The sequence below is a fragment of the Sinohyriopsis cumingii genome, chromosome 6 (genome assembly GCF_028554795.1).
Source record: "Sinohyriopsis cumingii isolate HCF-2022 chromosome 6, ASM2855479v2, whole genome shotgun sequence".
Lineage (NCBI taxonomy): Eukaryota > Metazoa > Mollusca > Bivalvia > Unionida > Unionidae > Sinohyriopsis > Sinohyriopsis cumingii.
This window is the reverse complement of record NC_142966.1, coordinates 61,131,436-61,150,532: the sequence shown is the minus strand read 5'-3', so window position 1 is coordinate 61,150,532 and position 19,097 is coordinate 61,131,436. Positions and strand designations below refer to the sequence as shown.

The 19,097-nt window shown below is 33.1% G+C and overlaps 1 protein-coding gene across 2 annotated transcripts in view; it reads right to left on the bottom strand.

The window, feature by feature from the left end:
* Positions 1-19,097, bottom strand: part of LOC149797059 (scavenger receptor cysteine-rich domain superfamily protein-like) — a 226,352-nt gene that overhangs the window by 181,493 nt on the left and 25,762 nt on the right. For both annotated transcript variants that reach the window (XM_089961739.1, XM_089961738.1), the window contains exon 2: positions 9,581-9,635. In XM_089961739.1, the coding sequence (XP_089817865.1) occupies positions 9,581-9,635 (55 nt within the window). The remainder of the gene's footprint in view (positions 1-9,580; positions 9,636-19,097) is intronic.

Below are 19,097 nucleotides of genomic sequence, written 5' to 3'. Positions count from 1 at the left end.
TACAATAAATTGTATCTTTATGCTGTGCTTGATATTCTGATTAATGTTCATTGTGTTTTACAAGCTACCATATTAACAAATATGAACCAAGAGTATGATGCTTCAGATAGTGGTATCTTTGATAGGTTGACAAGATATAATATGAATGATGCATTTCAGCATAAAAATATCAAACATATGTGTTACATAACCTTGAACAAACCTAAACAACCTGAAGGAAGATGAATTTCAATAAAGCAAAACACTTCAACTGAGCAACAAATAGATTCTTCTTATAAATATAATTAGACGTCTACTAGCCAGACAATGAAAGAGTGAAATGATGAATGGTGTCACCTAATAAATAATAAGGTATAACATAACACATTTTTATACTTTGCCTTCAAATACATTTCTTAAAAGCTTTTTTAAACAATACGTATAACCTCAGTGAATTGATGTATGAGATAATGAACAAGTTTAAGTGAACTAAAATAAAAAGAAAGAATGTTGGTCTAGTCATTGGGACTTTTAAGTTAATCTTGTGTAAATTAAAGATCCCACCTTTTTAGACAAGATAATTTCCATGAAGGATGTTAGCACATCTATATAAAACGTCCAAAAAAAAACCTACTTAAATTAAAAGTCACAACTAATTGATTTGAGAAACAGTTCTGCATTATATATAAAGCTAACAGCAAGATCTATTACGATACCTACGTTACAACAGCGAGAGAAACAAGGTTATATTTTGATATTCACTCAGAACTTTGATATGCCATTTAAATAATATATTTGGACGAGCCCTATAATATAATTATATGATATCTGACATTGCAGCTAATGGAAAGGCAAAGCCTGCAATAAATTGTATTCGAAAGGAATTAGCAAACTTGTTTTACTTTGTTGTTGTCATCTTCATGTATAACAAAACTTACAGGATAACAGAACGTACCGGTAATTGAGGTGGATCAAACGACAAATTAGATATATGGCTAAAATTATCCATTATTGTTTTTTCAGGACACTATGACATTGTTTTGATAGGTGAATGCGTTAACACTGAATAAGCGAAGAAGAAAACAAATATGTTTGCTAAACAAGTTAGCATCCTCTGGTAGGCATTATATAATACATGTCTTGGACCTTTAACTGTATATGAATATAAATTTGTCATAAAGAACCTGCGTTGGATGTTTTTATAGTGGTCGTTTACTCCAAACATAAGACGTCTATGGAGAATTTGTTTTGGGAAAACTGTAAAGTACCTTTTTTTATGAGAGGTACACTATTTGAAGGCTGGATACAAACAAAATAAACAAACTTTTACTGTGTCCCACGAATCCAACGAATGATTTAACTCGTAAGAGTCAAAACTAACTATATTGATATTCATGTTATCAACATAATGTCTCTTGCCATCATACTATCTTAATCTAACTATTCAATGTAATATTGCATAACTCATGATGGCATGATCTAATTAAATTTGCTTTTAGTAATTTACAGCTTAGTTCAAGAAACTGGTTTTGTACATCTCGAAGTTTAGATTCGTTTTGATCACACACTCTTGAATGTCCTTGTGTAATTTCTTTTCCTGTGTATCTGTAATAAACATATACAGCAGTATGAGCAGCACATAATCCAACTTTAACAAATATCGGTACCTTTTCATTCATTTATGGAACCAAATATATTATCTTTCTTGTAATCGCTAGTGTCGTACAAATGATGTTATTCTTTGTCATTATAAAGATTATGTCTCTCTACATAATACATAACGCTTCTGCATATGTCCTGAGAAGCATAATTGTTTCACCATGTTGGTCCTTTGGTTTTGTTGCAGTGAATAGTGTTTAGCTGCTATTTGCTTACTTCAAAGAACAATAAATGGGTCCAAGTAACTTGATTTTTTATACTCTTTGCACTACCATCAAGGCTTTACCTATGATTAAACACCTTTTATAAATAAACCTTACAGGAATTTGTTAACTGGTTTCCTTGAAAACATATTTAACTTTCCTTCACTTTCATAGATTAATGTATGTTACCAAAACAGAATTCTTTATGAATTTGGGAAAAATATGTTTTCAGTCATTAGTTGATATTTTTCTCAGTGTTATATTCAGTTCGATGTAAGATTTAAACCATGATTCGGGATCAAATTACACAATATCATGTGTCTTCTTTTTAGCTTCAGACCAAACTGAACCTGCATGTGCATATAATTATATTAGACAGCGCAACTGTCTTCGCTCTTCCACTTGACCAATAACATAAGTACTATTCACCCTTTTCCACCTCTCCCGATTTCTTTTGTAATTGCAATCATCCAAATTCTTCTGCAAGTCGTTTATCAAACGCTAATCGGTAATCTTTGAAATTGTGAGATTTAAGTTAACACCTCCAAAATATGTTCTAAAGTATTGATCATCTTTTCAAGACATTATATGACTTTTGATTTGTTGAGGCAATTTTTCTTTATTGCCAATTAAAAGTTTTGACTGGCATTTTTACACAAGTTCGAGTCACATGCATTGTTACTATTTCGGCAGACTGGATTCATAGCCTGATAAACTGGATAATGAGTGGTACGTAATCTGGATGACTATAATTAAGATTATACTCATTATGTGCAGGACCCTTGTAATTTCCAATTGTGTATGTCAAGTGAATAATTAAATGATTACGATTTCATATTGAGTTAATGTTTATTTTTCAGAAGTGTAGCATTCAATATTGAAATGCTTCTATTCTCATTGTATAAACATAATTGCAGCAGAATTCATTCGTATCAAAGTCCTGCAATTTTGTTCAATTGCTCGTAGATTGATTTATCGAGTCGATTCTTTATTAACCTATAGGCCCATAGTCTCTGCGTGCCAATTTGTCAAGTAAAATATCTAGCAGTTTTGTCTCTTGCCCATTTTTTCTATTAATTATGACTTTCTCTAATTGGCTGATATCTATGTAAATATAACGTTAGTTATTCTATCCAAGCAACTTGTATCTTTATTTATTTTCTGATCCATGTTGTATGTAGCGTATCATATAGCATATTCATTGCCAATCGCAGTTTATGTCTTTAGTATGTTTAAAAGCTTTGTTATATCTGCGCGGTATTCTCCTTTCAAGTAAACTTTCTAAATCTGACTTTAAGTTCTTTGAATCATGTGTTCTAAGTTACCTGTATATGTTCTTATTCGATTATTCTTGGAAATCATTACAAATAAATACAAATCCTGATCATAACGACGACAAAATCTATATCCCTTTACACCATTATTAAACGCGTCATGGGCTAGTGTGATGCTAAATATAATTTTATGTTGTATTATTATTATATTCATTAACCTTCCAGTTTGGAGAGGAAGTAAAGCTCGTTTGAATGTAAACTTTTGGCGAACTGAGTATCAAGTAAAAACGACATGCTTAGCCGACCAGTTATTCAATATAATACTAAGTTTAAAATGTGATCTTTTTGTGATTGCACATCAACCCTTCTGAAAACGTTTCTCCAAATGTGCAACTAATTTGTTCTGATTGTTTCTCTTCTTCTTCCATCACAATACTATTTTTACTTCATCAACTTAAAACTTAAAATATCCATCATGTACATCTTTCATTCCATATGACCGACTGACGTTTCTTCACCGCCTAAGTATTACATAATAATAGTATTCATGTAATCATGTATGCATTACATGTCATGTATATATATATATATGAATCGTACGTTTTAATTGCTCGCTAAATTAATTACGCAACGAACAACATTTACAATCGTTTCGTTGCCCAGTCTTCTATTTATTTTAGTCTTGTACAATTTTTAGGCAAATTTTGCGATTGACTGTTTATAAAGCGCTGCGTATTTTATCTTATTTTCTTTTTTTAACGTGTTTCAACAGCTGATTAATATTTATATAAGCAATTGGAATGTGGGGTTCATAGAAGAAATATCATAACTATTCTTCGTTATCAGTCATTTTATATAAAATTATTGCCGCAGTTTTAATGAGCCAAATTTTATGAACCTCTAAACTAGAGTGAAGCCAAAAAAACTGAATCATCTTCGAACCAATTTCAATATTCGATTTTGAGAGATTTTTGTATTACAAATGGGAATCCCAGACGTTAAAAAATATGTCTACAAAAAAGTGTGAAGAGAAAGAAAAAGTGTGGGTGTAACTAGGGAACGTATGTGTACGTGTGTATAAGAGTCAAAGCACAAGTAAGGCAGAAGGGTACGAGTGTTCAACATATAAGCGCAGTCATTGTATCAGGACATATTTAAAGAATTAGATATTTTCACAACTTTGTTTTGAGTTTTTTAGAATTACGAATGGTAATCGAAAATGTCAAAATACATCAAATGGCGAATAATGTTCATATGCCAAGTGCTGTTTTAACCTCTCTTGTCGTTGGGATATTTTCTCACCGACAAACCTACTACAGTAGCATAGATGTGAATTTAAAACTAAAATTCCTGCATTAGTCATCTTTTTTGTGCAATAAACAAAGTGTACAAATCTAGTATATCATATTAGAGTTATGGATCATTGTCAAACACGGTATGAATAATTTGTGAGTCACCAAAGCAATTGCGAAATTATGTGGAGTATTACAAAACCGAAATCATTTTCTATAAACTGTTTTGTATGATTGGGTAGTGTATTAATATCTGTCTGTAAAACTAATTACTAGATGAAATGAAAGGTAGATACATGTAACTTAATTAATATGACACGCAATGTGAAACTTTAACAGGTGTTTTTCAAGAAGTGGATTGTAAAATCTCAGACACTCTATTCTTACTTTTAAGAATATATTGTAAAACTGCGTGATAGTTTAAATATTTAGACAATAAAGCAATCTTGCCTTGCTTTAATAATAATCGTTATCTGGTCCCAATCTTCAATACAGTTTTATGTGTATTTGATTTCAAGATTATTAAGGGAACCATTCCAATATCAGTAAATGTTTGTCTCCTTTGTCTCGCCAAAACATTTAGTTGGTTAATCGTATCTCAAACCAAATAATTATTTGGGTAGGTTTTGTCTGAGGAAATATTTTGTGCCATAAACCTAACTGCCTCGACTATATGCTAATAAACTGAGTAAAAGTTAGTAAAACTTAAATAATTGAATTCCATAAGTTATGAAAAGTGAACAGGAGCTTACAGCATTAAGATTTACATTCAACACAATCCTAACAAAGTGCCATATAGTTGCAAAAGAACTGAGTGTTCAGAATGAAATGCATGTCCTCGAATGTGCTGATATGCCAGAATCTGTATGTATTGCAACTGTTCAGAAATCCTTTAAATAAATTTAAAATAATCCTATAATCTTAGAAGTTTAGATAATTTGTGATCCTTTATATTTCTCATATTATCCAAAAACAGTTGTCTGTTGTACAATACGATTCTTCGTTTCTATTGTTTGTCCGACACTTCAATAAATAATTTCCTTAATTTGTGTCCTTGAGAATCAATCATATTTTGAAGTCCTAATATGGTAACACATATTTTTTATGTGGTTGGCTTGCATTACGTTTCTGGATTACTTGTTTTGACGTTCTGGTTTAGGATAGGATCCGATTATGTTTGGGACAAATCTTTTGCAAATAATGTTTTAGGCTGCTTGAGATGAAGTTAGAGGCTACGTTTACAATTATTTGTATAAATGTAATTTAGTCATAAAAATACAACCCAAGTTTATCAAGATCCCGAGCACATATAGCTTGATACTTAGATGTACTAAACAAATATTTATCACATATTTGTTTATTCTGCACTAACATGTTAATGTAAAAAAAATTCACTACACGTAAAATCAAATAACTTTAGCAGATGCAATATTACATTAAATTAAAAATACCTAGATAAAACAAAACAATTGAATATATGAGCATCTGTGCGAATGTAAGATAGGAGGGTATTTTAAATTAACACATGCACATAATTGTTTCCTTCCTATTAGTATGTGCTTTAGCAATATTTTATATTAGCATTTATTTCATGCACACCTCCATGTCAGTCCAATTCGTTATAACATACTGTAGCGACTGTATAGGTTTGTCCTATGTCACACAAATATTATAATCATTAAATTTCAACAAATTGAAACTGTCATACATTATAAACAATTCTTTTCCTCTGCATTATCTGTATTTCCTTTCACGTGAATAATGAAAGACACGATTAACGTTCCAAGTACTTTTATCATATGTAGAAAATATTGTGGATATGCAACATTTTAATGTTTGATCAAGACTAATCCATCTAGAATATTATGCCATAACCAAATCGTTCAGCCATTATATGTTTATAGATTATTATTGCACTGTATCTGTGGTTCATTATTAGCAGGTCTACTAGACCTTAACGGCTTCTAACCCAATAAAACCTTTGAGCTTCCGAATTAAGTCTGGTATCCATTTATACACAATCTCAATTTCTTTTTCTTGTTCAAATATTCGTAATTCCTAATTTAGTGAACGTTATCCTGTTTATTTCAAAAACAAAAACCATATCATCTGCAGGTTTTTATCTTTTGTTGAAGATAACTCGTCAATGATGGGTCAAGGATATTTTTAATAAAATGTTTGCTTAGTTTGAATTTTAATTTTGTTTTAGTTACTTACTTTAGCATGACAAAAAAACAAAGCAGACAGAATAAGAGATGGGTAGATGCTAACAAAAAGTGAACAGCCACGTACTTTGCAAAGTCCCATAAAGCAGTGGAGAACAGGGAAAATTTGAGAGATCGTCACAAAATCACCAGTGGAGCCACTACGACCAGCTAGGTTACCGGAGAAAGGATGTAAAAATGAGTCGCTTTACTTTCACAAAATTTAATTTCTTTAAATCGGCGCAGCTACGTTTTGTTCGGATCAGCTATTTTTGTATGTATGTGTCAAATCTCAAAAACCATACAAAACCTTTCTGATGTTAAATTATACTCAAAAGAGTATAATGTATGTGATGAATTTAGTCCATTATGGACAATATTTATCCCATTTCTAAATTAGAGAGCAGTTTATTTATTGACGTTCCTCGTCATATCACATATGTTCAAGTTAGTAATTAATTTATTCCCCTACAAATTGCAGTGAGGCGTGCCTGAGTCAATAAATGAATATTAAAACTACCCCTGGTTTATCAGATTACACTGGTAATCTTAATAGGTGCCAGTGATATCAATTATATTACGAGATGAATTAAGTTCTAAGTTTAGCATTCGCAGGTCTAAGATATGAATGCAATTTGGAAAAGTGATCAGTCTACAAAGTAGGTAGTAGTAGTAGTAGTTGTTGTTGTTGTTGTAGGGTTTTTCAGCACACGATAGGCTATACATGGCGGCCAGTATTAATGGTGGAGGAAGAACCTGGGAAATCCCCGGAAAAAACCACCAACCCTCGAGAAGCAACTAGCAAGCTTTCTCACATACCCACTTTGGCCGAATCCGAGACTCGATCCTACGCAGACAGAGGTGAGATGGCAGTGAGCCGTAACGGAGAGCGCTTTAGACCACTCGGCCACTCGGGGCTCCCTACCAAGAAGGTATGTAAGGGACTAAATAAGTATGTTATCCATAAGAATATTACATTTAACGATTACAAGAATGCTTGATCAATGTCAGAAAATTCAGTCAAATTCTAGAAGATCGTTTGAATATGAGAGTCCTTTTAAACAATTTTGAACTTTAAGAAATAGCCTTTGCTACGGTTTCACAGCAACATAATAGCTTATCATGTTATAGATACAGAACCATACGGACTTAACATCTTGAAACGGAAACGTTGAATTGCTCTTGGTTTTATGCGACATCGTGTTAACTGACGTTAGAGGTTCGGACGACTTACAGAACTTTTAGAAGAGGTAGTCCGGGATTTTATAGTTACATGGAAATACCACTCAGAACTTTCAACCACCTGGTCACCATTTGATAGCAATGCTTCAATATACTATATATATTGAATATCAAATGCCGATGAAGACGATAAGTCTGGAGTTCTTTATCTGCTACCCAAATTTTAACGTTTCCTTGAACTTCTAGCGCTTAAATCCACTATGTCCAACGCATACAATCTCTTCAGCACTTATGACGAATTCTACCAAAACATCTTGCTCAGTATCGCATCCGAATGAATGAAGTTGTATGTCCTCCTTTGTAGGCCACACACCCGTTACAACACATGTAGTTGTCATTTTGTCTTCTTGTCCTTTTATTCTTTTCATATTAGTAATATTCCAAATGCGTTCATGAGTCAATTATGTAATTAATTTTCAATGCCGATCATATGGGAGCAGTTATTCAAACATGCTTGTTCAGAATACAAAATTAGCACTATAAATTAAAATCATTTAAATATAATTCTGATGCTTCAAATGCTTTATATAAAGACATGATTGTGGTGATTCTTTTCAATAAAGATTTAGTTACGCACAAGATACCATGGTGCAAAGATGGAGAAACGTTTGAAATCTGAATATTCAATGGAAATCAAAGAAAGTCTTCATTTCGCCCTTTACTTTCTAACAGTCATATCAAAAGTCAAAACAATATCAAAATGATACCACGTGGTCTGAATTTGCAATCTATTCTGAAAAAGTCACCTCTAAAGTCCAACCAAGCTCAAAAGGACATCTGCGACTAAAGATATAAAGCATAAATTAACTAGTGTCTTTTGAATAATTTGAAAATATATTAAATATATGCGTAGGTACATTTTTATGAAATACGAAAAGAATTATGTTGAAATTCTGTGCCCTTCTAACTTCTGGCATTTTAAATAATACTCTTGGATACGAAACCTTCCCTGTTAGTCGTGGGTTCACTGTTTTCTCCCACATGGCGCTACACTTGCCATTTTTATTATCCATGATGTAAGAAACCTTAGAAAAGTTGGGTTTAATTTTTTTTTCTTAGATAATATATGCTTGCTTGTCATATAGAACCACGTGTTTTGAAAATAAGGAGACACAACAATTTAATATAGCAGAAATATTCAATGTAGTGTCATTTCCTCATACCTCAGATTTGTCGATTTGCATCAGTCACCTACAACTGTTTTTATTTGCTGCAGAGTTAAAGTTCATACGTTCGCGAGATTTTCAGGATTCATAATTGCAACTTTTATATTTTGTCCTACGTTATTGCCTTATATAGTCGATTTGTGGCTAAATATGTATTTCATTCATTCCCCACCTCCACCCCAAGTCCGCTTTGCTTTTGTTATTTTAATGTTATGTAGGAATCAATCCGATCACTTCAAATGTTGAAGACAAACAACAATATATTTACCAATTTTATCAAAAGAGATTGCAAACAAATACACAAATGATGTATTCAATACTACCCCGCTGATACTGGTATCATTATTTGTTTTCTATGGTTCCGACCTATATGGCCCAGCGCCAGAAAATGATTAAAAGAAAGAGCTACATAGAGTGTCAACCAGAAGTTACAAGAAAATGAATATCAAAAATATGTTTCACTTGTGTTTTTGTACTACATTTGGTAAGAAAATGTCTGTCTACTTATAGAACATATTATGGAAAAAATTGCCTATTGGTTATGCAAACATAGGTACTTACAGACGGATCGTCTGCCTCTGGTGACTTGGTTAAAAATATTTGCATCTGTCAAATGCTGAAAACATAAATTTGAATATAAAAATATATTATCGGCCGTGGGAATTCAGAAAAATCATATTATAACAGTTGGTATTTTAAACTATTTCCAAAGTCTGTTAGAAAGGTTAGGTTCTATTGATTCCTACCTTTTTAACTGTATAATTAAGTTAGAGATGTTAAGTATTCGTTTTATGTAATGACGATTAGTAGAAGCCATATTTAAAATTAAAAGAAATGAAGAGCGAACCAATTTGCTATTCCTTTTTTTATATATAAACTATGGATGTCAATATAGATCCATTTTCATTACCTCAGTGTTCAGTCTATCTGATATAATTTCCGACACCGTATTTCTTTCAAATATTATCTCCTGAATATATTCAGACATGTAGCGAAACTTAACTAAGAATGATAATTAAAAGCTGGATACGTTGACAAACTATTCCAGCCTTTTACCACTATGCTATAACGTTTGTTTAGAATGAAATATAAACTTTTTTCTAAAAATTATTAACCGGAAACGCAAACCTGACAAGTTGCTAAGTGGGAACTTTTGGAGGCATCCTTAAGATTATATTTATCTTTTAGAGATTTTATATCCACAATTGTTTTCATGAATTATTTGCACATATTCAAACCATTTACTTTTGTACTAACTTAAAAAAGAATATTCACAAATAAATTAGAAACGCTGTAATTTATTATCTTTATCCTGTTTGTCTATAAATCTCAAAAGTGCTGTTCTTAATCAAATCAGCAAATTAACTGCACATTCGTTTCATATCTAAAACGAATTGTTTAAGGGTCAGTGGCCTTATATAAAAGAGTACAGAAATATATAAGGAATAGCTGCTAAATACATTATTAAAAGCATGGGTCTATTAAAAAGTTTAAAGTTGTTTTATACTGTTTCTGTGGTGGTGTATAATGGCACGCGTCGACTCAATAGGGGCCGTTTGGTCATTATTTGCGATGTGATTCGGAAATATGGCATATGTGGGGTAGGCGGTTATAATACGGTTAATACATAAACAATATTAAACGCTTATAATTTCAATTCGAACTGAATTTGCTGTTGCCTTTGGTCCCTTTGTTTTACCTATTAATCTTTTCGGACCATCTAAACATTCTCTTAAAATAAATCCCTTTGAATGATCTATTTTAACATCGAATAAACTCCGAGGGCCCTTTCTGTCGATTCAATCCCCTGAATGAAAAGTAATAATCATATCGACAGTTTTCCATTTAGCAAGCTAATAAATATAAAACTCTGTTTTTAAATAACTGAAGCAAATATGTTTATCTTTAAAACAATGAAGTTGATTTTCCTGTCTGAGAGCATTACATATTAAACGGCAGTTGGTCTTCCGAAATCCTACGTGTGATTGTTCCACAAGTTTACGCTCGTTTGGGGCCTGCTAAGATTACTCCGTGTCTTTGAAAAAGTCAAACTCGATCATAATTCGGCTATTGATTTCTTCTCGATAATTGAGATAAATGATTTTCATCAATGAAAATCAAATACTATTTAAAACAAAACAAAACTGTCCTAGGAACCTTGCACTTGGGAGAGGGGTAAGGCAATTGAAGCTTCCACTCTAAGAAACTAAATTAAAATCAGCTTTGCTGATGGGTACATCGTGTAGGGTATGAAATTGATTCGGCAAGACTTTTCGTTATTCAAGTACATCCAAAACCGTCTTTACAATTTTCCCGCTACAGTGTACAAGTCAAACAATCCTTTTTTCCAAAAGATACTACCATCATTTCTTACAGCTCTCGATATGCGCGCCACTTGGTTTCGACCTATATTAGGAACTTATCATGATGAACTAGTATACCATAAAACTTGATAAATATGTGGTAATTCTAATACTGTCATTTTTTTATGTCTACTACAAATTACATGTATTATCAATTTTTTGCAATTTAGTTTAAAATCAATATAATATATTTTTATCTTTATCAAAATATTACCACACTGACAGAAATACCTTTGTAATTTATCCTCTCTACCACGGGACTTTTAACATACTAAAGGCACCAGAACCTTCCTAAAATCGTTACACTTGTTGATTGAAGAAACGTTGATAAATAATACACCCTAATTGCAGAACGAGAACTTTATAGCATATATTTCTATTAAAATGGAAATACATAAAATGGTATAATAAGCATAACATTAGTAATGATCTATTGGTTTCACTGGAGGAGAGTGATGCTGAGCGAAGAGACAGGAAAGAAACGTACATGTAGTGGGTTAATGCAATCAAGTTATGGACTAGAGTTTTTCGCTTATGGCGAATTCGCCATATGTAACCATCTGCAGCAACAATTATTTCCCTTAATGGTCGCGTTCATTGTCAGTCAATTGTGATTTCACTAAATGGTCAGTATTCCGAGTGAATGGTCGAGTGACCAGCTTAGTTGAAATAATTTTCGAGTTTTCTGTGGACATTTTCTCTAATGTAGTTTTGTGGTTGATTTTTCTTCCTCTTCGTCCACATAGTAGGAAGCACAGATACTGAACGTGAGGATGTAAATAACGTTTTTTTCCAAACACATCATAACTTTATGTTGATACTTTAAGTACATTTGAACTTTTGAATAAGTTGTATCGGTATTTATCTGCAGATATGACAACGTCATTGAACTTTTGAAATCAGTTGGGTCGGCATTTATCTGCAGATATGACAACGTCAGTCTTAATATCTGTATGATCATGCTTCGGTAGCATGAAACAAGTTCAGTTGGGCACGCACATTTTGGTATTTATCAAAATGTGGTTCCTAGAATACATGCTTTCGATGTGCAGATGATCCAGTAATAATTTACCTGTCACCTGACAGTTTGTCATACGTATAGGGGGCATCAGAGTGGTATGTTATTAGAAGATAGATACGGTTGATGGCAGTCTACGTTTCGTATCAGAGGAAACAGGTTCGATTCATGGTATATGTTGTTTCTATAGCCTGATTTATTGTTTTGTTCTTGATTCCATTTCTTTTGAACATCCCTTTGGGCTCGCAAAAGTTTTGTTTGGCGTATCGTTGCTTGAGCAGATATATTTTATGCATACATACAGCCAGAAAGAAAGTTACTAATTATATGCTAATTGGAACGCCAGTTATCCATTGTAGTAGTTCTTGTGTATATAATGGAAGGTGTCTTCAATTACACCATAATATAATGTTAAGGAAATCTCACTCATATACACGAGGAATTTAAGATATAATGCTTATTTCCTACAGAAATACTACATATATTTCTGAATTGTATAAATATTAACAAAATTAAAAATACTGACAATAGTTAGAAAAGTGTTAAAAAGTATCTGATATAAGCCGTTTGTGAGTATCATTTTCTACACTTTGCCTTCTCAAAACGTATCCGAACGTTTTCAAAGTAGGTAACCCTTCTTACAGGAACGTTGTAGAAATTATAATCACAAAGTTTTAGAATGGCATTTGTGTGATGCATTGTAATACATTTGTTACTATATTTCATAACAAGATCCTGAGATGTATCCGTGAAAAGAAAATTGATATCGCCACTGTGGTGATAAAAGTGATATATTCACTCTGACGATATCACCTTCCGTTCTCATTTAGGAAATATGTCTTTCCATATATATGTTATATTTCTATATTCAATTAACTCTCTCTCTCTCTCTCTCTCTCTCTCTCTCTCTCTCTCTCTCTCTCTTTCTCTCTGGAGGAACAGATCATAAATAAATGTGACAGCATTGTACAGTTATGTATACGGGGCGGGGGCAATGGTTTCAGCACAATGTCAAAAGACAAAGCTAAAGCAATAAGAGGTACATTTCAGGTCTTTACGTTTTAAAACAAATTCCCCATGGATCTTGAAAACTAACAGAACGTACTGTGACCTGTTTCTATGAGACTTTCCGTTTCATTCATACCTCATAAATTCTTCTACAAATTAACAAAACGTAAATGTTTTAGCATAAATATAATATTAAAACTCGGTTGTCATATTCATAACTACACTGGAGACAATGGAGAAATCTTAGATGGGCGAATTTTTTTAATTCAAGGATTATCGAATTTTGAGAGACATTTTTGTTACCTAACAAGACTGTAAGCTTAATAAAGCCACATAATTCACTTTTAAATACAGATATAACAAAATATATAAATGCAGAACCATGCCATAATAAATCATAATCAAAAACAATAAATCTTTACTTTTAAAATGTCACGCTCCGATTGATGTGATACTACCCGTACCTAATAATTACTGCTGCACAAATCCGTGCAAGAAAAGTTTTAACCGGTAAAAAATATTTTAATTGACGTATGAAAACAGGTAATAAGTGTAGTAATAGAGATTATTCGTCTAGCGTTAAAAGCTTCGCTTCACTCGTAATATGTTTCCTTTCAAGTACTAAATAAGCAACGGTATCATTTTCATTTTTTGGAATATGACACATTGTTTGCTGCCAGCAATAGCAAACGCTTATACAATTTTATGTATACATCAGAATGAGTTTCATCTAAATACCGCCCTGTCATGAAAATGGACAAAGTGGCAGTAAATAGACTCCGATGATACAAATTGCTAACAATTAAACAGCTAACGTGATACATCTAAGTAAGTATAATATGTGTGTAAATCTGTATGCATGTAAGTAGGAATATGTCGGCGTAGACTGCATGATCAAGTCATCTACTTATATATGTATCTAACATAAAATACTTATATATATATGTATATAAATATATATATTTATATGTAAAAAACATGGCATCCTTTGACTCGTACAAATTGTATATGTACTGAAATAAATTTCTTTTGACATAGTATGCAACATCCGGGAATACTATTTCGCAATCACAAACCGCCAATTTCTTAGAGTTTGTTACTTAATATCACGAACCTGGTATTTTAACTCACCACTGATATAGCCAACACGTTACAGTTATGACTGGGGGAGCAACTGTTACCTTCAGATGGCAGAGGATATCTTCATAAACTGGCCCCTGTAACATTTCTTAACATAAAGTTATAATGTGAGGTTTTTTGCTATTATCGTTTAATAATTACATATATATGGGTTCAAGGCAAGTAGAATATCTCAGAAACGGCATGGATGACAACATTTTGCACTGCTTCAAGATGTTTAGTAAGCAATGTTTTTCAATCTTATCACAAGGGAAAGGGCTTACATTACTAATGGGTGTGTAAAATGACCTTTGGACATGCAACTTATGGGGCTGGGATACATAACCCTATATTGTCATGCAAATATTTGTCTTTGTCTTAAGAAACTGATATATAAGACCCCAACCCTAGGGCATGTCAGTTTGCTAGCCAAGAAAACTCAAACAGCTTATGTCTTTGCAGGTAAGATAACCGTCTATGTACAAGTTTTCATAGTATAAGACTTTTTAGTGTTATAAGAATTTTAGTGTTAAGATGTTAATCTAACATCTTTATGTTTAAACATTAGATTATTTTAATATTTCTTTGCTATTCTTTAATATAATGTATTGGAAAGATTAATTGTTTGAAGAACTTATATTTACTTATAATTATATTATTGATTATAGCAAAAGCAACGTTGCTACCAACTTCATACTCCGTAATAGTTAATTTAGAAATAAAATACTCTTTAAGTAATAGAGTTTAATATGTTGACATTTTAGAATAAATTCAGTAACATATATTTCAATTACGGTATTGGTCTGAAATCGTAAATTTATTCGATATTTAATTATCTGTATTATATTCTAAACGGCAGATATTATACAATATATGATGTTGGTAAGCGAAAGAATATGGTAGTTTTATATGTATTTCTTATATCCGCGATTTAAGCTTATGTAGTTTGATATTGGAATGTAATTTTTTATGTTGAGTATTTCAATAAAGTTTGCTGGCCAAAAACTCAAAACAGCTTCTGTCGTTGCAGTCGATCCCGAGAACCTTCAATTCCCCAAGATGTAGCCACATCTTCATCATCAAGTGACACCTCTTTCAAGAGGATTGAACTTCCCTCTCTCTCTCTCTCTCTCCGTTGGGATTTGGGAACAGCTTGACAAGAGTTTACGAGAAAATCCATCTCATAAAAGTCTATGGATAAATTTCTTTCCGATGAATAAAGACTTCTTTCGTAAAATATTTGTGCATGGTGTGTAGAATTAACTGATGAGTATTGTATAGGTCCATCCATCAGTATGTGTTTTGCCTATTAATAGCATATTGCTCAGCTGTAACTATTTAAGCAGACGTTCTTGTAAAGTGACCTTTGGGTAAAGTGATGTATTATGAGCCTGTTCTTTTGAATTATATATGTCTGAGGGAATCCCATGTTAAATAGGGTCAAAATGTACGAGGTGTCGAAGAGAATGTAACATAGGCGCCATCTAAGTTCATGGCTACATTATAACAATATTGTCGACTCGAACAGAAATGTTGTATGACGTAATAGATTTATCATATGTGGTCATCCTATCTGTCTCCGTAATAGTGTTGAGGGCGTTGAGAGAAACGAAAGGTCGTCGGCTTTCTACCGGAAAGACGCGTTTGTTTTTGCTTCGTGAATATAGGGACATAAAGGTACATCTAAGCTGTGTATCTTAGAAGAGGGGTGACTTAATGAGAGAGATTTAAAGAACTTTTTAATAAGGATATGTAAATCAAACAAGTTAACACCGTTTTTCCAGAATCAACGTTTTTTATTAAACCCCGATTACTTTCAATGAAGAGGAAAGATTAGAGTTTGTCCCTTCCTATTTCATGTACAAGAAAATGAAAAAGTAACATATTCAAAAGGTTTCCAACGATGTAGAATCAAACTAGATTTCCACTGATCTACGAAGTATCATTTTGCCATGGATGACACTTTGTTTCTGAGCTAAAGAACAAACATAGCTGTAATGTTCACAAAACCATCTTTATATTTTTTCTTCGTTTTTAGATTACTCATTATCAAAACGAGTCACTAAATGTCCTAAGGGAAATGCAAGACAGCTTTGGTGAAGACAATACACACAATAGTGTGCACATGTCCCTTCCTGTCTCATTACAAAACATTAAACAGGACTATATTTACAAGGCTGACAATGATCATTGAGTGCAATATCATTTTGCCATGAATAAACGCTACGTTACTGAACAAAATAAGAGATATAACCATTTTGTTCCCAAAGCTTGCATATCTCTTCTGAAATTCTCATCTGCTTGTGTAATCGTGTTTCCTCATCTATAACAAAAAGACCAGATGGCTTTAAGTCGGGTTTGGTTGGCGTTTTGCCTTATTTTGTATTATTGTTACTGGTCTGGGTCAAAGCCATCTATAACCACATTGTAATATTCTCATATCAATCGCGGCAGTTGCCAAAACGAGCCAAAGAAAGAGGCTAGAAAACTTTGACCATTTTTATTAAGTTACGCAGTACAAATACACATACTCGAGTATATCCCAATACACAGTCATGCTTTGTATCAATGCTCACGTTGTAAACAAACCGATCTATAATGTATACAAGTGAAATGTTCAGTCAGGCTTATATTTTTAATTGTGGTTCTACGACTGCAGAAATAGGATTAATTCATTCACCACGCTACAACTGCCTTAAGACCTTGACTTTTAATGTTATGGAATCGGTGAAAAGTCGCAGCGTGCAATTATGCCAGACCTGGGGAAATCATTCTAAAGTTTAAAGCGGTTCAACGATGAATGAGATTATCGTAATATCTACGCGTACTTTGAACCTTTAAACGTTCCAGTGGAAGCTTTCAACAACCAAACAAATACAACACAAGTTGCTGAACGAATCCCACCCTGGTTTTATACACTGTTTTCCTATGCGATGCTCAAACTAAGACACCAATGTTATACCGCACCCAGTAAGCTAGTGCCCCAAACTCATTTGAGGTGTTTCATAAATAACTCGAGGTTACAGCGAAATGGATTTGAAAATAGTTGTACTCATCCGCATCTATGTTTATGACTCATAATGATATTAATGAGTTTTTCGAAGCTATTCGTTGATTCCAATCTGCATGATTACCATCATATCATTGGCTTGTGTAGAGCTGAGCACAACCGAACAAAATAAAAATTCCTTTTGTACTTCTTACCTGTGACGGTATGATGGTCATTTTAAAATAACGGCAGCAGCCATGGCATTAAAGGCATCAATAGGTGTCATCACAATAATATCGAAACATATGTGACGTTTAGACTCGGATTTCTGTAGTTCGTCGATTCGTTACAGTTACTTAATCCATTACTAGACAAGCTAGTTGACAACCTTGCGGCAGAAAGCTTCAAATACACTAGTCGCTATTGTATTGCTAACACAATGACTTATTGATTACAAAAGGAGTGTATCCCTACCAGTAACTGAGAGACTGGGAAAAGATTAATGAGACACAGTTGCCATCGATCGAGGCGTTTTATTCGTCATTGTCTCGCGAAGGTATTTTCTACAACGAAAATGAGCATGCAAACAATGCTTGGTCTACATTCGAATACGAAAGCATTGACGAATAATATGACTTTTATTTGAGAGCATATGTTTTGTTGCTCGTAGATGTGTTTCTAACATTCTGCAACACTGTTATACCGATGTATAAATTAGACCCCGCATATTGTTTTATGTCACCGGGAATGCCTTTAGATGCACTTTCATCAAAAAACAAACGTAAAGGTGGAATTGCTCACTGATATTTATATTCATATATTTATTGAGTAGAATTTCAAAGGCAAGTCATCGAAAACAAGGGCTTCATCAACCCAAACGTGCAGGAATATCTTTGATAGAAGACTCATTTCCGCGGATTGTAAAAAGATCAAAACTGGAGCTGACTAAACATATGTTGATACGTCCAAGCTAGAATTGTCCAAACTGCTCATGTACGAGTATTATTGCGACAAAAACGAAACGTTATAACAGGATCGTGTCAAGATGCTTTATTCAGACACCGATTTCTTTCTGACCGTTTCAAAAGTGTACTATTAAATCGTTCCACAATAGCTAGATCACGATGTATATTGACATTTCCAATTTGTGTATGTACCCCGTCGTATTGTTAACAGAGCAGCAACATTCCCGAGAAGTTATTTACCTGAATCCAATTCTAATGCCCATCCAGTTCAAATGTTGAATCCACGTTTAATGCTAAATCTTTAGATGTCGACGGTTGTGCGGTCTTTGTATCTGCTAGTAATATCTACATGGTTAACGCTTACTGGCGTGTGTATGCTTGTATGCCGCATCCACGCACACCATCATGATTGAGAAAAAATAAATCAGGTTGATGAACCTCCTGATGTATTTTCACATTAACCCAACGAAGAGAAATATTCCTTTGTCGAGGCGCGTAAATTTGCGACAACGCTTATTCGGCCAACGATCCTTGAGCATTCCTTTAGGTGGTCTTTGCCGCGTTTGCTAACTTTCCAACGTCTGCTTCAACTTTCCAATAACGCGAGGAATGTAAT